General features: G+C 46.5%; 1 protein-coding gene across 3 annotated transcripts in view; it reads right to left on the bottom strand.

Moving 5' to 3' along the window:
* Positions 1–11,685: 11,685 nt before the first annotated feature.
* Positions 11,686–23,372, bottom strand: part of AFG1L (AFG1 like ATPase) — a 194,666-nt gene continuing 182,979 nt past the window's right edge. For 2 of the 3 annotated variants that reach the window (XM_040983866.1, XM_040983863.1), the window contains exons 11-13: positions 15,627–15,767; positions 13,339–13,452; positions 11,686–12,709 (exon numbers count right to left, since the gene is read on the bottom strand). In XM_040983866.1, coding sequence (XP_040839800.1) covers positions 12,581–12,709; positions 13,339–13,452; positions 15,627–15,767 — 384 coding nt within the window. In that variant the 3' untranslated portion in view covers positions 11,686–12,580. The remainder of the gene's footprint in view (positions 12,710–13,338; positions 13,453–15,626; positions 15,768–23,372) is intronic. The other variant, XM_040983864.1, reaches the window with a different exon arrangement.

The raw sequence follows: 23,372 nt of genomic DNA, 5'->3' as shown, positions 1-23,372 counted from the left end.
CTTGGTTGGGGTTCTGAGTCCAGCAACTCAGCTGGGGATCCCTGAGGAAACTTCATCTGAGCTGATCCCAGACCTGACTCTTGTGTTGTGTGCCAGTGCACTCGTCCTTGTCAGCTTATGCATAATCTGATGATTGCAATTGCTGGGTCAGTTCTGCCTCCTGTCCTGTCTTCTACACAAACCAGTGAATGTTGTAGCCCAGCCCAGTCCTGCCCACCACTCACTAGGCCTTCACATACCCCAGTGGGAGCTGCAGCCTAGTCAGAGTGACCCACAATAACACCCACTAGGCCCACCTCACGCCCTAATTCCCATGCTTGCAAGTATGTACAGCTGACTGGTCCAGTCCGTCCCACATCCTGTTCAGCTCTCATGCGTCTCAAGTGAACCTTGAAGCCTAGTTCAATCCAACTAGCCCCGCTGTACAGCCCGCAAACATGCTGGTGGGTTAATTAGATTTTTAAATTGATTTTTGAGTGTTTTACTTATTTGAAAGGTAGACTTACAAGAGAGAGAGTTCTTCCACTGCTGATTCACTACTCAGATGGCTGTGATGGCCAGGGCTAGGTCAGGCCCAAGCCAGGAGCTCTCTCTGGGTCCCCACAGGCCTGGCCAGGGCTCAAGCGCTCAGGCTATCTTCTGCTGCTTTCCCAGGTACATTAGCCAGGAGTATTAGCAGGGAGCAGGATTGGAGGTAGAAAGGTGAGGACTTGAAATGGTTCCCATCTGTGATGCCAGTACTGCAGGTGCTGGTTCAACCAGCTGAGTTACAATGCTGCCCCACCCCTGCCACTCTCTTTTAAATGATTTACTTATTTTTGTTACAAAGTCACATTTACAAAGAGAAGTGACAGAGAGGAAGATCTTCCATCTGCTGGTTCACTCTCTAAGTGGTCCCACTGTCTGAAGCTGAGGTGATCCCAAGCCAGCAGCTTCCTCTGGGTCTCCCATGTGGTTGCAGGGTCCCAAAGCTTCAGGCCATCCTTGACTGCTTTCCCAGGCCATGGGCAGGGAACTGGATGGGAAGTGGGGCAGGTGGAATAGGAACCGGCCACCCATGTGAGATCCTAGTGGATGCAAACTAAGGGCTTTAGCCACTATGCTACTGTACTGTGATCCCCTTTCTTAACTGTCTTTCACAGAGCAAGTTTTTCATTTTGATGAGGTGCAACTAGCCCATTTTTTTTCATGAATTGAGGTTAAGCCGTGAACTCTGAGAACTCTTTGCTGGGCCCAGCACGATATTCTAATGGCTAAATCCTCACCTTGAACACGCTGGGATCCCATGTGGCACTGGTTCCTGTCCCAGCTGCCCTACTACTCATCCAGCCCCCTGCCATTGGCCTGGGAAAGCAGTAGAGGATGGACCAAAGTCTTGGGACCCTGCATCCACTTGAAAGACCTGGAGGAAGCTCCTGGCTCCTGGCTTCAGATCAGTGCAGCACCAGCCGTTGCAGCCACTTGGGGAATGAACCAGTGAATGGAAGATTTTTCTGTATCTCCTTTGTGAAATCTGCCTTTCCAATAAAAATATTTAAAAATTATTTGCGTCATCCTCAATCCTGATAACATGCTTTTCTTTCTCTTCTATCTTGTTCATCTCTGTGACTATCCCACCAGCAAATCTAAACAGTTTTAATTTCTATACTCCTTGACATTCCTCCATATTATTCTTTTTCAAAATTGTTTTAATTTTTTTGTAGCTATCTTCTGCTGCTTTCCAAAGCAATTAGCAGGAAGCTGGTTTGCACTTGAACTGGAGCCCATATGAGATGCTGACACTGCAGGCAGAGACTTAGCTTGCTATGCCATGGTGCCAACCCTAAGAGGAATAATTTATAGCCTGGAGGTAACAGCTGAGGGTCCTGGAATACAAAACACTTCTTGAGCCAAGAGCCTGGGCAAATGCAGGGGTGCACACAGGCTGCAGGTCCAGGTTGACCCCAAAATAACAGGCCCTTGCTTTGTCACACCTGAGCTGATCATGCTGTCTGCAGCTGACCCCAGGCCATCCCAGCAGCGTCTGGTGCAGACAATGGATGCCAAGGTCCCTGTCCTCCCAAAGGAGTCTCCTGGCCTCAGCTCAACAGGTCTTCCCTTCCTTCTCTCTAAGCATGCCAGGGGCTACCAGTCGGGGGTGCTAAGGTGGCATGTGCAACTCACCCCAACACCAGGTGTCTATTCTGCCCCAAACTGGATGTTGCTTGATCAGGATCTCAGGATTATTTCTGTGCTGTGAAAATCTGATTATGTCCATACCCACAAAAGTATGGGCAATTATTTTTAATTCCACAGACTCCGTTACTCTAATCAGCAGAAATCAACTGATAGCTCTTTCAGCAATTGAATTTAATATCCTGCATGTTCCAGAGTTGAGTTAAAAATACGACAGGTTATTAATGCAAAAAGAGGGGCGCTCTGATGACAGAAGCAGGTTTTACACCATGCACCTGGGGTTCTAACGGCAATGATGAAGTCTGGGGGGGGGGCAAACTCTTTTTGGGTGCCTCTGAACACTGGTAAGAGTATCACTCAATACATCTGTCTCCCCCATACATCCCAAATCCCTTAGCGTCTCCTTACGGGACTTCTTGGCTCTGGCCTGGCCCTTTGGGCTCCCTCAGTCTCCTACTTGTTTAGGGAGGATCCTTGTCAGCCACAGCCTGGTCCCTCTGTGCCTTTCTGGACACTTCCTGGCTAGCACCATCAAAATTCCTAGGACTATTGGGCAGGCCAGCTTCGTGGTACCATGTTCTGTCCCCAGCCTTGTCCCTTCAAGCCATGAGCCCATCAAGGCTAGCAAGCTTGCCTCATTCACACCTGGGTGTCCTCAGCTGCTGAATGAATGAGTGCTTCATGCATGGCTGCACACTGTGTTTACCAGCTCTATGGAAACATAGCTCACACCCATTCATACCCCGTAAAATCCAGCCATTGAAAACTGACAATTCAGTGGTCTTCAGTGCATTTGTCATGTTACGCAATTATTAACATAATCTAATTTTAGATGTTTCATTACTCTGAAAAGAAACCCTGTACCCTTTAGCAACTTTTTCTTGTTCCTGCCCCTGCCAAAGCTCCACTTTCCATCTTTTACATACGTGTGTGTGTGTGTGTCCTGAACATGTCACAGACATGGTGTCATATAGGACCTTCATGATAAGCTTTTTTACGTATCATGACAGTTTCAAGGGTCATCCATATTGCACAATGTGTCAATACGTTTTCTAAAAAATACATTTGAGAGAAAGAGAGGGAGGGGAGGAGGAAGTTAAGAAAATGAAGCAGAGGGTCCGGGGGTGTGGCCTATTGGCTAAAGTCTTCGCCTTGAATGTACCGGGATCCCATATGGGTGCCGGTTCTAATCCCGACAGCTCCATTTCCCATCCAGCTCCCTGCTTGTGGCCTGGGAAAGAGGTTGAGGACGGCCCAAAACCTTGGGACCCTGCACCTATGTGGGAGACCCGGAAGAAGTTCCTGGATCCTGGCTTCAGATCGGCATAGCATCGGCCGTTGCGCTCACTTGGGGAGTGAATCGTCGGATGGAAGATCTTCCTCTCTGTCTCTCTTTCTCTGTGTATATCTGACTTTCCAATAAATAAATAAATCTGAAAAAAAAAAAAGAAAGAAAATGAAGCAGAGCTGAGAGACAGAGAGAAATACCTGCAATGGCTGAAGCGAGGCCAGGCCGAAGCCAGAATGTGGGTCATCACTCCAGGTCTCCCATGTGAGTGGCAGAACCCATGTGCTTGAGCCATCACCACTGCCGTTGAGGGTCGTACTGACAGGAAGGAGGGTGGAGCTGGAGCTGGGAAGCGAACCCAGCTGGGTACTACGATATGGGGTGCAGTGGGTATCCTAACCTGTGTCCTAAACGAACACCCACTTCGACTGTTCATTCTTAATTGCTGAAGAATATTGCATCTATACAATATGTAAACATGTTTATCCATTCATCAGTTGGTTACACAGTTATTTCCACTTTTTTGGCTAATATGAAAAATGTTGTCAACCTTCATGTGTAAGTTTCATGAGGACATGCATTTTTATTCATCTTAGGTGTCCAGGAGTATATTTGCTACACCATGCCACTTCATGCTTAATATTTCTAAGGAAATATCAATTGACCACTTATCAAAGCTGCATCCTCTTGAATCTTCTCACCTCCTGGACAGCACGTTTATTTTCTGTCTGTTTGGTCCTGGCCATTGTAGAGCCCCACTGCAGTTTTGACTTGCATTTTCCTATTGAGTGTGAGACTGAGCATCTTCTCACGTGCTTACTGGCCGTTTGTACCTGTGCATCATTTGGTCAAGTTACAAAATGTCAGGCCTTCGTAAGGACAGGTCTTCAGCCTAACGGTTGGTTCACGCACATCCCACCTCCGAGTGCCTGGGTGTGATTCCCTGCCCTAGTTCCTGACTCCAGCTGCCTGCCAATGCAGATCCCACAAGACAACAGCCACAGCTCAAAGGGCTGGGCTCCTGCCACCTGTGTGGGAGACTTGGGTTGGGCTCAAAGGGCTGGGCTCTTGCCTTCTAGTCTCGGCCCCAAGTCCAACCCTAGCCAAGCCCAGCCACTGTGGGCATGTGGGGAGTACATGATGGGCACTCCCTTATGTCCCTCTACACCTGCTCTTCCTCTCCAACAACTATCTAAATGCTTTTTTTTTTTTTAAGGTAGAGGATCCCAGCGGAAGCCTACAGAGTCAAGTGACTCACCCAAAGCTGTGTGCTTATGGCTGGATTTTGAACAAAGACAAGCATGTACTCCACTGCCACCTGGTCCGATGCTTTCTGTCTTCTTTGGTTAGACTGATCTCATCTCCAAAAATAGTTTACTCTGGGTGCAGACTTTACTTACTTGAGCCAATGGTTTTTTAAACTTGCATGTGCTTCAAGTTGTAAACAACTGACGGCTTAAGTTCAAGCATTCGTGGATTTGTAACAGCTTTCCTGGCCACCTGTGTCTCACCACGAGGATGTTTTAAGTTCTGAGAACACTTTCAAACCTGTCCATGGAATGTGTTCACTGTGAGCAAGAACATACAGAGAAAAATAAGGTAAGAATATTAATAAGGCCAGTGGTTGCGTAGGGTTGAGTGCTGAGGTTTTGGGGGTGTGGAGAGATGCACTAATGTTGCTAAGTGCTGCTGGGGACGAGCCACAGAGAAGAGAAGCCATCCTGAGAACCAGTTCTTAGAAGAATTAGGTCCCTAGACAAAATCACAGGAGTGGACAGGATTGGCCTGAGGGCTGGTAGATGCTTAGTCAAGAAAGGCTAGATCATGCTGTCATAGCAAACACTTCTGAAAACCCCCATGGCTAACTGGATGGAAATTTCTTACACAACACTGGCCCTGCCTTGACCCAATACTGCAGAAATTATCTTGGGTTGCTCTGTGTGTTAACATGATGTGTCCAGCGTTCCTTTGCATGAAAAGAGCAAGTCTAGAAGCTGCCAGCCCAGCTCCTGATGCATCACCTTGGAAATGCTCATTCCCACTCCCCATCAGCTGCCCAGAGCTGGTCCCGGGCCTTGCCTCACTGTCACAGGTTGGGCAGTAGTGGCCTCCTGTGCGCTTGGGAAGGGAGGACAGCTGGGCATGGCTGACATAGTTGGACCCTGTCCTTCCTGGAGCAGCATAGGAGACATCTAGGAGCCCGTGAGAGTACCCCTGCCCCAGCACCCCTGGGGATTCTGGATGGGGACTGTCTGAGATGTGGAGGCGAGGCTGGAGCAAAGGGGAGCAGTGTGCTCAAATCACGTGTCGTTAGCTACATCCTGGAGATACTGAATGTCATTCTGACTTGGATGTCCATAGTCTCTAAACAACCGCAGCCCTAGCTGAGATGTGGGGAAATTTCAACAAGTGTGGCTCCTCCTTGCCTGAGTGCTTCACAGACTTTAGCAGAAGTGATCAGCAGGGCGGGGAAGGCTGCCTGCTCTGGAGTTGGCAGGTGTTGGAGATTGTGGTTTGAATTTTGATTGAGATTAGTGTTTTTTTCTTTTAAAAATCATTTCTTTTTTATTTGAAAGGTAGAGTTACAGAGAGAGACATTTTCCATTTGCTGATTCACTCCCCAAGTGGCCACAATGGCCAGAGCTGAGTAGATCTGAAACTGGGAGCCAGGAGCCTCCTCTGGGTCTCTCTTGTGGGTGCAGGGTCCCAAGGCTTTGGGCCATCCTCGACTGCTTTCCCAGGTCACAAACAGAGAGCTGGATGAGAAGCAAGTCTGCCAGGACATGAACTGGTGCCCATGTGCCTTTTTTAAAGGAACCATGTAATCAACATAGAGATTCTCGTCTCAAAAAGTGACTTCAAAAACCAAAGCTTTTACAGCCTTGTACTCCATACAGCATCTAGCAGAAAGCCTCATTCAGTAAGAGGATGGACAAGAAGGATGAGAACCGATGACTCCACTGTGAGTAGATGGCCCACTTGTGCTCTGACCCAGGGTGGCTGCTGAGGACCAGCAAACTCCGGAAGTGACGTTGTGACTGTAGAAACACAGGCCCAGAGTGCTGGGATCCGACTGGCTGAAACCGTTTGTCTTCAGATTGTTGGACCTGCCATTCATTCCAACAAATAAGCATTCACCATGTCCTGTCCTTCACGGATACCTTGGACCATTTTCCAATAATGCATCAATGGTTTTCTTTTAAAGAATGTAAGTTTACCTGAAAGAGTTAGAGAGAGGAAGAGCAAGGAAGAGAGAGACCTTGCAGCCACTGATTCAGTCCTCAGAGGACTGCAACAACCAGGGATGAGCCAGCACAAAGCCAGGAGCCAAAAGTTTCTTCTGGGTGGCAGAAGTCCAGACACTTAGACCATCCTCTGCTGCTTTTCCCAGGCCATTATCAGGGAGCTGGATTGGAAAATGGAATATCTGGGACTCGAACTGACAACCTGTGTGGGATGCTGCTGTTGCAGACAAGGACTTTTCCTGCTTTACTGCCCACTGATCCCTATCCCTTCCTTTATGTCCCTAGCAACACTGGCCTTGTCAACCAGGAATACTGCAGCTGTGTGACATAGGGGCCTGTGACCGTTATTACTGACATCATGGATGCAGAAGACTGGGTTGAAATCAGCATCATTTTAAGCATATTGAATTTAAGCAACATTCAAGAAGGGGGATCCCAAAGGCCATTGGGTATGCAGAACAGGAGCTGAAGGAAGTCAGGGTTGGGAGTACCTATTGGAAGAGACTCAGCCATCAGCTGGTCTTTGAAGCAATGGGAATCAAGACAAGACTGGGAAGAGGCACAATGTGCCTCTTGTCAAACACTGGGTATAGTTTTTATAGCTACTCTTTTTATTTTTATTGGCAGATATACAGAGAGGAGAGACAGAGAGAAAGATCTTCCATCTGCTGATTCACTCCCCAAGTGGCTGCAATGGCCAGTGCTAAGCCAATCCAAAGCCAGGAGCCAGGAGCCTCCCCTGGGTCTTCCACATGGTGCAGGGTCTGAAGGCTTTGGGTCGTCATTGACTGCTTTCCTAGACCACAAGCAGGGAGCTGGATGGGAAGCGGGACCGCCAGAATTAGAACCAACGCCCATATGGGATCCCGGCAGGTGCAAGGCGAGGACTTTAGCCACTAGGCCACCACACTGGATGCTATAACCACTCCTTTTAAAAAGGACCCAGCTGGCACAGTGGTCAAGGCTTTGCTAGGATATCTATATCCGGTACCAGAATGCCTGGTGTAGTCCTGGCTCCTCCACCTTGCAGTCCAGCCTTCCTGCTCACGTGCGTCCTGTGAGGCCGAAGCTGATGCCCAAGCACTTGGCTTCCTGCTCCCATCTGGGAGACTGGCTGGAGTCCAGGCTCTTGCCTTTGACCTGTGCTCCATGCTGGGCTGTGGCAGGCATTTGGGCGAGTGATTCAGTGGTTGGATGAACTGTTTATCTCAGACAATCTCTGTTTTTCAAATTAAAATCAAAACTAAGTAAGAAGGAAGCTGACAGCTCTCGGCCGAGGAGGAGTCGGGCTGTGGAGGAGGGCCAGGAGCAGTGTGTGAGAATGAGATGAGGGTGTCAGGGTTGGCCAGAGGGCGACAGAGGTGTTTCACCAGAGAGCCTGGTGACCGCCTACCCTTATATTCAGGTTCCCCTCTGGCTTGGTCCAAACTCCACAGCTTAGTGCCCTTCCCACGTGCCAGGGGGTCTCCTCTAGCTTTTACCACCAGGCTCTGTGGGGCTTACTGGAATCTTTCATGGCCCTCAGCCATCAGCTGGACCCTGCGCAGGTGTGGCCCAGCGACTCTCGAGGGGCCAGGCACGTTTGGTGTGTCCATGAAGGGGAAGCCACTTTGCAGCTTACCATTGCTGTGATTGAGTGTTCATGTGTGGCAAACTTAACCCTCAAGGCAAGAGTGCTGACGGGGGGGACCCCTGGAGGAGAGTGGGTCCCGAGAGCTGTGCCCTCATGAATGCTATTATCTCATGCATGGAGCCACTATTGCCAAGGGTTTTTTTTTTTTCCCCTCAAAGATTTATTTTGCTTATTTGAAAGGAAGTATTACTCAAGAGAACAGAGCAGATAGAGAGCGCGAGATCTTCCATCCATTGGTTCACTCTCCCAAGTGGCTGCAACAACTGGGGCTGAGCCAGGCTGAAACCAGGAGCCAGGAGCTTCTTCCGGGTTTGCCACATACATGGGAGCATGCAGCACAAGCACGTGGGCCATCCTCTGCTGCCTTCTCAGGTGCATTATTAGCAGGGAGCTGGATTGGAAGCAGAGCAGCTGGGACTCTAACTGGTGCCCACAGGGAATGCCAGCTTTGCAGATGTTGGCTTCATGTGCTATGCCACAGTGCAGGCTCCAAGTGGGCGTGAGGGGGACATTCATGTAAATGAGCTTGGCTTCTCTTTGCTCTTTTGTCCTTCCACCACAGGACGGGCTGTCTGCCAGAGGCGGGTCCTCTCGCTCTTGTACTTGCCGGCCAACAGAAGCGTCAGAAGTGCATCTCTGCTCTTTGAAACTTCTGAGATGCGGGGATTCTGTTCTAGCAGCACAAAATGGACGGTGACACCGCACTAAGGCCTTCTTTACCTTTCTCGCTCCTACTCTCTTATACACACTTGATTTTGCCAGAAATTATGGGATGTGTGACATTACAACAGATTAAGTATATGAGAAAATATATGGGAGAATCCAGCTGAATTCCACTAAGCCTCAAGTACACCAAAACGTAAATAACGCCGTTTGTCCTACTAGCTGGTTTTGTTTGAGAGTATGCACTTGTTCCTAGCGCTCTGCTAAGATATTTGGTGTTTTACATACAGTCAGAGGTTCAAACCCCAGTGCAGATTGGAGTCCTCAGAGGCTGCTGATGCGTACTGATGCCAGGGTCCCCCGTCTCTCTGAAGGTGGGGCCGAGGCCTGGAATGGGCTACTGTGACAATCCACTGCTCCTTTTTTGTAATTCTGGGCCTTTTTCCCGTCAGTTCATTGCACTGGCCACAAGATGGTGCTGTCTCTCTGGGAAATCTTTGACGTTACCCAAACAGGCAATGATCCATCCTGACAGAAAGGGTTTGAATTGAACAACCATTTGCAAAGTGCTTTTCACCAGCTATCCTTGGAAGAACTCTGAAATGACCACTGTTGTTTTCATTTAGAAGGCTTCACAGCACCACCTTGTTCAAGGTCACAAAGTGTGGCAGAAATCAATGTTCTGATTCTAAATCCTGAGCCCTGCTCACCGTATCAGACTTAGGTAGTCACCTTAGGCTAGGAAAAGTCTATGGACAGGGCTGCTACATGAGCAAGACAGGTGCAGATGAGATCCTGGAGCTTCATGCACTGCAGACAGCTGCTCTGCTTCTGATCTGGCTTCCTGCCAGTGCGCCTGGAAAGGCCGCTGGACGATGGCCTGAGTGCTTATGGGAGACCTGGATAAAGTGTCTGACTCCACCCTGGTCCAGTGCACACCATAAGGTTCTTTGGAGGAATGGCTCAGTGGATCAATGCTCTCCATTTCTTTTTGTTTGTTTTTAAAAGATTGCTTTTATTGGAAAGGCAGATTTACAGAGAGGAAAGACAGACAGATCTTCCATCCACTCCCCAAGGGTTGGCAACAGCGGGAGCTCTGTCAGTACCCTGCCTGTCCACCTGTTCACACTGGCGTTTAGGAAGAAGGTGGTGTGTGGTCTACTTACCGAGTGCAGAGCAGCAGCTGTGGCTCATCTTCAGTGTCCTGACACACAGAAAGAGCAGGGTGCCGAGTTGGGACTGCAACTGAAGGACTCTGTTATTGTAAAACACAGGGGCCAATCGGGAGGGGAAGGAACGGTCAGGAAAGGGGAGACCCTGTACCTACACAATTGTAAAATCAAAACTAAGAATTTTTAAAAAGCTTTTATGTATTATAAAAAATTCATCTTCACGGAAACAGTATTAAACACGGTCTCTTTTTGATGGACTAGGAGGCAGTGTGGTCTAAAACATGGTGAACTCTGCAGTTGTAAACTGTGACTCTCTGGTCTAGTAACTTTACTTTGCCAAGTCTCAGTTCCTTGTTTGTAAACAGCGGTGCCTGGGCTTGCTCTCCACGCCTAGCTTTTCACCCTGACATCACATACACACCCACCTGTAGACCAGGCATGTCGTGACAAGTCACCACCCCTCTGTTCATCTCTTTGGGGCCCACTATATTTCACTTCAGACATTTTACAACCATGTTTAACTTTAACAAGCCTTGATTTAGACTTTTCTTCTGTCTTGGGCATGACCCAAATCTGCTTATCTGAAATAGGTTCATGCCCAAAACAGGTTAGTGGGGATAGGTCCTTAACTAACAGAATAAGTACAAAGAGCTCCCTTAGGCTGCCGGCCATAATCCTCATCTAAATTGACCTACCTGTGCCTGTCCCCACAGAAGCCTTGATTTCACAGGATTCTGTGCATTTCATATTGTGTAATTATTTTTGGAAAGTAAATGTAGATTTCCTGAACAGTCTCAACCAACACCCTCTTATAAAAAAACAGTCAGCTAACTCAATGAAAGACAAGTCAGATTTAAAACAAATTAAGATTTATTTCTTTTTACTGGAAAGGGAAATCCACAGGGAGAAACAGAGAGAAAGATCTTCCATGCACTGGTTCACTCTCCAAAAGGGCACAATGGCCAGAACTGAGCCGACCCTGAGCCACAAGCTTCGTCCAGGTCTCCCATGCAGGTGCAGGGTCCCAAGGCTTTGGGCCTTCCGCTATTGCTTTCCCAAGCCACAAGCAGGGAGCTGGATGGGAAGTGGAGCAGCTGGGACACAAACTGGCATTTATATGGAAAGCCAGTGTTTGCAGGGGAGAGGATTAGCTAATTTGCACCATTATGCTGGGCCCAAGTCAGATTTTCTTTAAAATAAGCTGCTAAGGGTCTTTCCTGCTTGCTGGGGGTACCTCTCACCTCAGGCTCAGCAGCAAGGGGGAGTGGTATTCTGGAAAAAGAGCAAACGCTGTGATTGGTGGAGGGAGCCTGCTGTTTACCCACCTCACCTGGCAGGTGCCAGGACCTGCTGCCTGGCTGGTGGTGTACCTTTCCCCCCCCCAAAGCTCTCCTCTTGGTCCCCATTTGGGGCCCTGCCTCTGGCTGTCAGGAGGGGGATCTGCCCAAGGTTGGAACCTTGCTACTTATTTGGTGGTATCATTGATTTGCGACTTTTTTCCAGGCAGCCCTTTGTCTGCTTGAGATTAGGTCCTGCCTACCAAGTGTGCTCTCATGATACAAATATGTATTTGCCATGGCAAGGAAGTCAGAAGGCTGGGAGGTTGTATAAATCCATGTTTTTAAGTGCTATGCCCTTTAGTTTTTTGGTGACATCAGAACATTTTTTTGTTTGTTTTTAATTGAAATGTGGTTTTCTTGTTTTTCCTCTCATAAAACATATTTCTAGCACTTGATCCCATGCAGCTGATTTTATTTACCATATGTGTGTTCAAGATTCAGGGAGTTCAATGTGAAACTAAAGTGTCTAGTCCAACATCAATCTTCAGAAATGATGATTTTCATTATGATTATTTTCCAATTTATTTGAAAGGCAGAGTTAGAAAGTGGGGGGAAAGCCGAAGAAAGATCTGCCATCCACTGGTTCATTCCCCAAATGGCTGCAAAGGCTAGGGCCGCATCAGACCCAAAGCCAGGAGCCTCATCTGGATCTCCCACATGGGCACAGGGTCCCAAGCACTTGCGCCATCCTATGTTGCTTTCCCAGACACATCAGCAGGGAGCTGAATGGGAAGTGGAGTAGCCAGGATGTGAAGAGGTACCCATTTGGGATGCCAGCCTCACAGGCAGAGGCTTAAGGCACTATGCCACAACCCTGGCCCCAATGATTTTCATTTTATTGTATAGAAATAAGGCCAAATAAATAGGCAAAATGTCTATCTATACAAACAGCAAGTCTTTATAACTTACTAACCCACTATATTCTTGGCAGCAATGTTAGATTAAAATGTTCCAGGAAACAAAGTGTATTCATTAATAAGAAGATGATTCCCGCAGGTTTCACAGAGGTGAATTTTCTGTACACGGATCAGCAACCCTGAGCTGCACACAAGCCAAAGTGACAGCTACTTCCTGCTCCTGTCCCCTTCATTCCAGTACTGCTCCGTCTGCATTTCCGTGAGCCGAGACACTGTGCGTTGGAATGCGAAGATCTCCTCCTCGCCGGTGAACATGGAGAGCCCCTCTGCTGAGTCCTGGTCCCAATACAAGCACACAGCCAGCACTGATCAAAACCACTGTGAGCACAAAGACTCCTGGACCAAGCACAGCTCTCACAAGGCAACTGGGGTGGTGGGTGGCAGGTGAGATCTACCCATTGATAGTTCAAAAAATTTCTACAAATTCTTTTCTTCATATATGATTTCTTACACTTAAGAGTCATAAATAATCTCTTAGAGTGTCAACTGATCTAAACCTGGCCCAGGTTGGTCTCCACAAGGTCTTCCATGTGGATTGGTGGGACACACAAACTTGAACCATCACCTGCTGTTTCTCAGGGACTGCCTGAGCAGGAAGCTGGAGTCAGGTGCTGGAGTTAAACCCAGGCACCCCGATAACTACGCTGGATGCCTAGCCCGGACATCTACGTGCATGTCACACACACATAAAGTTCTGGCCTGCTGGTCACTAGGGCCCCGTCCATGCTCACACCATCATTCTCTAAATGTGGCCACAGAAGAACGCCTGCTGCCCGGGCTTAAGAAGAAAGCAGCACCTTGGTGGTTAAGCAGATGCTGCCTTCCTTCCTCTGAAAGCAGCCATGAGTCCAACCAAAAACAATGATGCTATTTTATATTAGAGAGATTATGTTAATATCGCCTACCTGGCTCAGCCCCAAATCATCCATCAGTATTCTGCTTTGCTCCAACTCACTGTCAGGATGTTGATGCAAAAATAAGCTTGTGATGGGAGCTGACGCAGAGCAAATTATACGGACCTGAAATCAAGAGAGGTGAGTAAATGGTACTACTCCTTATGTCTTCCGAGGTAAAGGTAAGACAGAGCTCTCTCTCACACACAAAAATACATACATACCTGTCTGTCACATCAGGGATCCTGGATCTTGCTTTTACAATGTGTTAGACATATTTCTTTACTGAGTTTATCTATTTAAAGTGAGACTTTTCAATGGCACAGAACTTTTCACAGTATTTCTACAGTGCAGCTTTATACCCAATTATAGGACAGAGGTTTGGTAGGGAAGTTTCAGGCTCATGGTGCTGGCCTGGGGCTTGTGGCTTTGGACCCAGCTCTCCTTCTAAACATTACTGCTTTCCCTTCCAAAATCCACAGTGAAACTGAACCCTCAGCCCGGAAGTTCTGAGATGAGTGGCCTTCAGGGGGCATAACTGAGTCCCCACCAATGGGAATGGACGCTCTTATAAAAAGCTTCCAACGGAAGGAGCCCTCCCCTTTCCGCTGTCCACCCCCTTGCCCTATGAGGACATGACATCTGTGCCCTGCCCTCTGGAGGACATGAAGAAAAATGCCACCTGGAACAGCCACTGCCCAGCCCCATGATGTGGGAACTGGGAACACTCCAGAATACAACAGCAAGAGGAGAGTCTCAGCTGTTTACGACCCAGCTCCGGGGGCCGATATGGCCACACTGCCCTGATGACTTCCTGGCCAGGGGCCTGTGAGTGCAATGGAGACTTCTCTTGCAGGCCCTGTAAAAGGGGGTTCCCCTTGGCTGGGTGGACAAACTAGTGCACTGCCACTCTAATCACACCTCTAGGTGTCAGATCCAACATCTACAGCAGCATGCTGCCAGGTCATGCTTCAGAAGGGCTCAGGATCACCTTAACACTCCCTGGTCATGTGGGGACTAGAGTGTGCATATGTGTGGGATCACATACTGAAACAGCTTTTCTACCCTCTGTGCCTTTTTAATGTCCTCTGGTTTAAACACAAAACATTTTCTTCTGGGCAGAGTAAGAGTCCTAAACTTGTTGGCAGGATTTACAAGCTCCCCTTTTGAAATCCATTCTTGAAATAAACACTCCATTATTTTTAAAATAATGTGTCAGCAGTTGGCACTAGCTTTTTAACATCCAAATGGCCTTCTCCTTCCTCAGCAACAATTCTTTTAATCACAGATGACACTATTTTCATTAGCTGGGAGTATCCTTATTTCACAAGTTTCTGTGAATACATTCTAGAATAATGTGTTGAATGCTGCTAGGTTCTCAAAGTATGATAATTTCATAATTTCAACTCTATTTTAAAGAAGATAATCTTGCAAATGTATGACTGAGTTAAGGCCAGTGTCAGGAGAGTGGGTTCCCCCACCCCCACCATTACTGCTGGATTGTTTTTTTTAACTAAGAAATGGAAAAGTACAGATGAACCAGTACTGGTACTTTTATCACAAATAAGTATTTACCAACATATGTATACTATTCCTGGTGCTCGCCTTAATGCTTTTAATGCTTTCCATACAAACTTAGTCTTCACAGCAATCTATAAACATGATCAATATCTCCACTGTCTCTGGGAGATGAAGTCAGCCTTCAGGACAGACAGCCTACTCCATGCTCCTTACCCACTAAGTTGTCCTGCCCTTGATGAAGGGGCAGTGGCTTTGCCATACATGCTGAAATCCACGGAGTTTTAAAAGTTGGACAAGATGGTGCAATGCTAGTGACTGTGGTTTCTGGAAGAGAGAGCTCTAACATTGAGGAGGGTCCTCCTGCAGCATTCATTACTCTAACAGTCCAATCATTTAGTCTTACTGGACATGGTCTGGGCAAGGCATTGTGCTTCACATTGTTACAGTTGGAGCACACAATTTGTGGGGTGTAATGGTGGAAACCTTAAGAGGATCTTATAAATCGAGTTTTACACTGCTGGTAATGGCTGTTACTGCTAACAGTCCTGACGCTGCACTCGGCTTGTGTCTAACAGAGCTGAGACTGTCTCACATGGATTAGGCTTCTCAGCCCACATAGCCATCGTCAGCAGGAAACCCTGACTCTCCCAGTACACACAGGTAGAGATCGAAGGCCAGAGAGGTGAACAAAGTGGGAGACCAGGGTTCTGGCTCAGACAATCTGGCTCCACCACCCAAAACGTTCAGTCTTAAGAAAAAGACATGTACCACACCCTTACCTTGAAATCATACAAGTTATCGATTAGAGTTATAAATCTCCGAGCTTGAGTCCTTTTTGCCAATGTAAACTGTGGAATGTTTCGTAAAAATACTGTATCGAAATTCTTTGATAGTTCCAAATAGTCACTGGCTCCAAGGGGCTGTCATTAAGATGAAATAAAGGAAAGAAAATGAAAGTAAATCAATTAAGGCCACCTTTGAATTGGCTTAATCTGAAAACGCCTCTCCATCATGGTGGTCTGGGAGGTGGCTCTGGGCTGGTTTTCCGGGCAGTCTAAGGATATTGACTGGGTATGGTTTTGATAGTCAGTGTAAGAAGAGTGTGTTGGGGAGTGAAAAAACATTTCCAGTCACAGCCTCATGTGGTATTTTCTGGTTTTTCTCTTTTTTTTCCCCCTATTTTTTTTCTTTATTTTTGACAGTCTTTACATAGTTAATTAGGTCACAAAGGTTGAAGGGCTACAGGAAAGTGGGTAAGACTATTTCCACATTTTCTTTTTCCTGTATCTGGGTAAAGGGGGAGATAAATGGAGAAGCCCCACCCAGCCTCCCACCCACCCCAGGTCCCCGATGTGGGGCATGCTCAAGTGGTTTTGACAGTTCACCAGTTCTGAATTGCTGCCAGTCTCGCCACTCCAAGCGCGATGAGGTCGCTGCAGAATCCACGTGGTATTTTCTTAGACATTAGGCCTAATCATGGTCTTCCACATTTTTGACATAATGGTAAACATATCATGATAAATCTTTCCTTTGACTCAACTGCAAAGTGGCCCTATTATCCAATGGTGCTATTTTATTTTTGTCTTTTAAAAGATTTATTTATTTTTTACTGGAAAGTCAGATATACAGAGAGGAGGAGGAAAGACAGAGAGGAAGATCTTCTGTCCACTGATTCACTCCCCAAGTGGCCACAATGGCCAGAGCTGAGCCAATCTGAAGCCAGGAGCTCAGACCCTCTTCTGGGTCTCCCACATGTGAACAGTGTCCCAAGGCTTTGGGCTGTCCTCAACCTCTTTCCCAGGCCACAAGCAGGGAGCTGGATGGGAAGCAGGGCCGCCAAGTTTAAACCCGTGCTCATATGGGACCTGGCACATGCAAGGTGAGGATTTAAGCCACTGGGCTACCGCACCAGACTTCAATGCTGCTATTTTATGCTGGCACAATTACTGTGAAATAGTTTTGAGATAAAGACTATGCTTCAGTATGGAAAATCATCAGAAATTTAGTTTTCTGTGATCTACAGTTATTTTTTAAAGATTTATTTGAAATGCAGAGTTAAAGAGAGAATGAGAGAGAGATCTTCTATCCACTGGTTCACTCTTCAAATGTATTGTTAATGGCCAGGGCTAGGCCAGGCCAAAGCATGAGCCTAAAACTCCATCCAGTTCTCCCCTTGTGGGTGGCAGTGGTCCAAGCACTTGGACATCTTTTGCTGTTTTCAGAGGCACATTAGCAGGGAGCTTGATCAGAAGTGGAGCTGCTAGAAACTCAAGCTGATGCCCTTTTGGGATGCCAGCACCATTAGAGCACCATTAACCTGCTGTGCCCCTATCTGTAATTATTCAAATGCAACACAGTGAATACTGCCAACCTCTTTAGGAAATACGCCGGGGAGCTTGAATGAGCCCACACATTGAGCTTTATCTCTTGATCCAAGAAGGGCACAGGGCCCCGGAGCCACAAAATGATTCACCCAAGCCACCACCTGCAGACAGAAAATGCTTGCTCCCGCACGTGAATTCAATATTGTGCAAGCTTTCTGCAAAACACATTCTTGGGGTTAGGCCTCTTGCCAGGAAATGCCACCTCTACTCGTTTTAAGATATGTGTGAAGAGCTGTACTCTGAGCAGCACACCAGGGCTCAGGTCTGGAGAGCAGCCTGGCCTTGCTGGTGTGCCAAGAAGACCAGAGACTGAGTGACTCAGGAGTTAGCCTGAGATCCCCAAGGGTTCCCGCATTGCCACGATCACCCCTACAACACAGGTGGCTGAGCCTCCTCAATTTCTGGCAGAATCCTTTGATCCACCACCCTGTCCAAAAATGTCTCTTACCTGGGGAATCCTTTGGCAGGAAAAATTATTTTAGCAAAGCCAAAAGAAGCCACATTCCTGTGTTCATTCATATAAGCCAGCACTTTGCCAACAACCAGCTGAAACCCACCTGGGGGAGAAGAATTCCCCCTGAGATGTGGCCAGGAACACATAACTCCGAGGAGCTGAGTTCTGAGAAACGGTCTCTTCTCGCCAGAGCAGTTCAAACAAGGATGCAGTGATTTTGGGGCCCAGGCCCAGGCCACACAACCAGAGAATGCAAAGAAGGACCGGCCTCCTTTGGAAATGTGCCTGGAATGGCCCTGGCTCCCTCTCCTAACCCAGGGTCCAGGAAGACGTGACTTCTGCCTCTGCCCCCAGACCCAGGGTCTGACCTCACCTCCGCCATGCAGTGGTGATTTGGTGGGAAGGTCTGATTGGACTCTGGGTCTCTTCCGGGGTACCCCACTATTGAGCCTGGATGGACTAGGGAAGCTAAAAGGGAGGACTTGAGACTGCCTGGGTTTGATTTCTCAATCTGTCACGCATAGCTGGGAGCCCAGGGCAAGTTAAGAATCTAAGTTTCTGTTTGTCATGTTTAAATTGAGAACTTGATTCTAATGCCACAGGATAAATGCAATAATACAATACAATAATAAAATTAGCATGTATTAACATTTTTTAAAAGATTTATTTATTTTTGTTGGAAAGGCAGATTTACAGAGGAGAGACAGAAAGGTCTTCCATCCTCTGGTTCACTTCTCAAGCAGCTACAATGGCCAGAGCTGAGCTGATACAAAGCCAGGAGTCGGGAGCCCCTTCCAGGTCTCCCATGCGGGTACAGGGTCCTCAGGTGCCCATGTGGGATCCCGGCAGAAGCAAGGTGAGGATTTAGCCACTAGACTATTGTGCTGGGCCCACATTTAACATTTTGATTTTATTATTTTTATTTTATATGCTTTGGCTACCTTGGTATTTATTAGTTGGAGCTCAAATGATAGAATAGGCCTGTTGCAATAGTTAATGGCTAAATCCTCACCTTGCATCCACTAGGATCTAATATAGGTGCCGGTTCATGTCCCAGTTCCTCCACTTCCCATCCAGCTCCCTGCTTGTAGCCTAGGAAAGCAGTGGAGGATGGCCCTAGGCTTTGGGACTCTGACCCTGAGCAGGAGACCTGGAAGAAGCTCCTGGAAGAAGGCTGGCTTTGTATTGGCTCAGCTCTGGTCACAGTGGCCACTTGGGGAGTGAACCAGCAGACCAAGATATTTTTCTCTGTATCTCCTTTCTATAAATCCGCTTTTCCAATAAAAATATATTGTTTTAAAGAAGAATAAATGTCTTAAGGATGTAAAGAAATATTCTCAACAGGAAATCAGCTAATTTTGCTCCATACACCTAAAACTTTTAATCAACCTTTTCTTTTTGTATTTGTCTGACCACCTAAGGCTGTGGAATCACCATAGAAAAAAAACAATTCCCCAGAGAGAGAGAGAGAGAGGGAGGGAGAGAGGGAGGCAAAAACATGGGTTTTTTTGGAAAAGGGTAACAGTTTCTGAGCTGCCTTATTGAGATCAGTTAGAATTCATTGCCTCAGCTTTTGTAAATCAGAAAGCATATGTAAAAAGAACGTAAACCCTCACATCAGGGATGCACTTATGTATAATTAAGCTCACTCGTTATGTGCAGACCTGATTCCTATCAGTACAACTACCTGCCCATGGAAAATTATTATAGAAGCGCAATGAAGTGCCTGGGGCAACTGAAGATCAGAATTCTGCCCACTCAGCTATTTTATAAATTACATACCTTTGTTGGTAGGTTCTGCATTTGCCTTTGTATTAGCAAACATCCTTTTTCCTCCTATTTCTAAGGCAATTATGTGCCCATTCACATAGAGAAAACACAGCTTAATATAGTCATCTCTGTCCTCCAAAAGGAAGTCACAGTAGAAATGTGGAGTTGACCTTTAATGAGTAGAGTTTAGGACAAAGTTCTGGAGATAGATAGTGGTGACAGTCATTCAATGCCAGAACCCTAAAACAATGGCCAAAATGCTGAATTTTATGTTGTATGCTAGTTACCAAGATTTTTTTCCTTTCCTTTCCTTTTTTTTTTTTTTTACTTACCATGATTTAAAAAAAAAGATTTATTTATTTTTATTACAAAGTCAGATATACAGAGAGGAGGAGAGACAGAGAGGAAGATCTTCCGTCCAGTGATTCACTCCCCAAGTGAGCACAACAGCTGGTACTTATCCGAAGCTGGGAACCCAGAACCTCTTCCAGGTCTCCCACGCGGGTGCAGGGTCCCAAGGCTTTGGGCCGTCCTCCACTGCTTTCCCAGGCCACAAGCAGGGAGCTGGATGGGAAGCAGGGCTGCCAGGATAGAACCGGTGCCCATATGGGATCCCGGCACATTCAAGGCGAGGACTTTAGCCACTAGGCCACGCCACTGGGCCCACTTATCATGATTTTTAAAAGTCATTAAAACAAGGAAAATGTATTGACCATCAAAACATTTCAACTTAGCCCATGCCAAGATTGCAACATTACCTTTACAAACATGACAAAGAATGAAATGTATTAAAGAAGGCTTTACGCCAAAGAAACCAGTTCCAATAGCATTACGTATAATTTAGAAGATGAAGTGGTTCTTCTTTTGTAAATACTTAAAAAGTATGTGTGTGTGTTTTAATTAATTAATTAATTAATTGAAAGAATATACTAACAGATTCCATGTTGAAATTTAAGATTTATATCTTGGGATCAACATCAAAACTAGTACATGAAAACTCATCCTGGGGTTGGGGCAACCACAGGTGATGCTTTTCTCATTTTTAAGGCAATCATTTTCTATGGCCTACAAATGATGTAATAAATATCCAAATGGCCCTTAACAGGAAAAAAAAAAAAAGTTTCCTCACCTGTGACTTAGGGGAACATGAAGACCAAAGCCAGGAAGGATTGTGTGGAACAGAACTTCCAGCCTGAGACAACCCACCCTTAGCTGAAGTACGAGACTTTCTGGGGGAGGCCTTCAGCTCGTGGTTAAGATGCAAATTAAGATGTTCCCATCCCACTGTGTGCACAAACCACAAGGTTTGATTTTTGGCTCTGGCTGGCAATTCCAATTTCCTGCTAATGTAGATCCTAGGAGACAATGGCCTGGCTCACGTGGTAGGGTTTCTGTCACACACAAGGGAGACCTGGGTTGAGTGAAGTAACCCCAGCTCCGAGGCATTATCCTAGGGGAATGAGCCAGCACACAGGAGCTCCCTCTGTGTCTGTCTCTCTTTTTTAGGCTTATTTAGTCGTTGTCACTTATTTGAAAGGCAGAACAACAGAGAGAAACACTTCTTCCATTGGCTGATTCACTCCCTAACCAGGAACTGCAGCTGGATTTTCCAGGTGAGCCAGACAGACCCCAGTATTTTAGCCAATATCTGCTTCCTCCCCAGGATACACATTAGCAGGAAGTTGGACTGCAAGTGGAGGCAGGACTCTATCCTAGGCTTTCTGCTATAGGCTTAATCCACTGTGTCACAATCACCACCCTATTCCAAGACTTTCTAATGTTTACTTGTGTGAATGAGGATTCTTTTTCAAATTGGTTTCAGATTATCATGACAAAAGTCTAAATCAAGAACTGCATTTAGGCATGTCAAGCATCAAACCTATTCTTTTTAAAAAAATGTATTTTAAAATGTTTTAATTTTTAAAGTTTAAGTGGCACAAAATGAGAGAGAAAGAAAGAGCAAGCTTCTGTCTGCCGGTTCACACCCAAGATGTCCAAAACAGCTAGGCTGAGCCAAGCCAAAGTCAAAAGCCAGGAATTCATTTTGGGTCTCCCATTTGGGAAGCAGGGACCCAATTACTTGAAGTCAATCACTACCTCCAAAAGTGTGCCCCAGGGAGAGCAGGAACCAGAAACAGAGCTGGGTTCAAACCCAGGCATTCTGGTGTGGGATGTGCATATCCTGTTGGTTTAACTACTAGATACTGCTGAGGCCATCCACCTCCTCTCCTGGCACTCATTAGGGAACATTCATTCATATGCACTGATTCAAAATCTCTCTAGAAAATTATGACAACTTTAAACCCATTTGAAAACTTTTGATGAAAGAAAGCCTCTCTGGCATAGTCTGATTATACTACTGCTCCAGTTGTCCTTTGCATTTCTAGCCCTTCATGGAATTGACCTCAACAAAATGAGACAGGGTGCCTGGCCCAATGGCTCAGGGGCTAAATCCTCACCTTGGATATGCCGGGATCCTATGTGAGTGTCAGGTTGTGTCTGCCTGTTCCTCTTGGCTGCTCCACTTCCCATCCAGCTCCCTGCTTGTGGCCTGGGAAAGCAGTAGAGGATGGCCCAAAGCTTTGGGACCCTGTACCCGCGTGGGACACCTAGAAGAAGCTCCCAGCTCCTGGCTTCTGACTTCAGATCAGCTCAGCTCTGGCTGTTGCAGCCACTTGGGGGATGAACCAGTGGATGGAAGATCTTTCTCTCTGTCTCTCCTCTCTGTAAATATGCCTTTCCAATAACAATAAATAAATCTTTAGAGAAAAAAAAAGGAAAGGAAAGAAAAGAAAAGAAAAGAAAAGAAAAGAAAAGAAAAGAAAAGAAAAGAAAAGAAAAGAAAAGAAAAGAAGAGAAAAGAAAAGAAAAGAAAAGGATGAGGCACGGGTGATAACTGGCCAGTCCTGAGTTTAGGTACCAAGAGGTCTAGCATGCTTCTGCTCACTCTTCATTCTTTACATATTTTTTTGTTTATTTACTTGTAAACAAACAAATAGAAACAGAGTGATCTTCTATCCAATAGTGTACTCCTCAAATGCCTGCAGCAGCTGGAGGCTGGGCTAGACCAAAGCCAGGAAGCAGGAATTTAGCCCAGGTCTCCCAGGTGGGCGGCAGGGACCCACTCACCTGAGCCATCACAGCCACCTCTCTGAGTGTGCGTGAACAAGACACTGAAACTGGAAAAGGAGCCAGAACTGGAATCTTGGCACAGTAACAGGGCATGTGGACACTCCAAGGGGCATTGCAATTGCTGTGCTAAATGCCCACCCCCTGCCAGGCCCAGGCTAGCCTGCTGGAGGAGAGGACAAGAAGGACAGCTAAGTTCAAGAGTGTCCTAGGCCAGCACGCAGCCAACTGGCCTCCCTACAGGTGACAAAGCACAACCACAATCAGCAAAACTGACCACAGACATGCACATGACCCCAACAGGGATAAAGGAACTGTCCAGCCGGCCTCTAGACTAGGGAGCGATGATAGATTCTTGCTGTTTGAAGACAATGAGCTCTGGGGAGAGTTAGTAGGTAGAGACAGCTAACTGATACATTACACTCACTATGGTGAGAAAAATATGATCTAGCTTTTATACCTAGAGATTAGTTTTTACATAATTGGTAAGTATATATAAATAAACGTATTGTGATTTATTTTATGTTCATTTATTTTTCTGATCAGCTTTGGAATTTTTAGGTATCACATATTCACACGATTCACTATGCATAAGAACTAAAAGAAATATGTATTTATAAATACGTATTTTAATGATTTATTTATTTTCATTGGAAAGTTGGATTTTACAGAAAGAAGGAAATACAGAGAGAAAGACCTTCCATCCACTGATTCACTTCCCAAGTGGCTACAATGGTCAGAGCTGAACTGATCTGAAGCCAGGAGTCAGATCTTCTTTTGGGTCTCCC

This window comes from Ochotona curzoniae, unplaced genomic scaffold (genome assembly GCF_017591425.1).
Source record: "Ochotona curzoniae isolate NIBS_2020 unplaced genomic scaffold, NIBS_Ocur_1.0 contig_3819, whole genome shotgun sequence".
Classification (NCBI taxonomy): Eukaryota; Metazoa; Chordata; class Mammalia; order Lagomorpha; family Ochotonidae; genus Ochotona; species Ochotona curzoniae.
The sequence above is the reverse complement of the archived record's forward strand: the minus strand, read 5'-3'. Positions and strand labels throughout refer to the sequence as shown.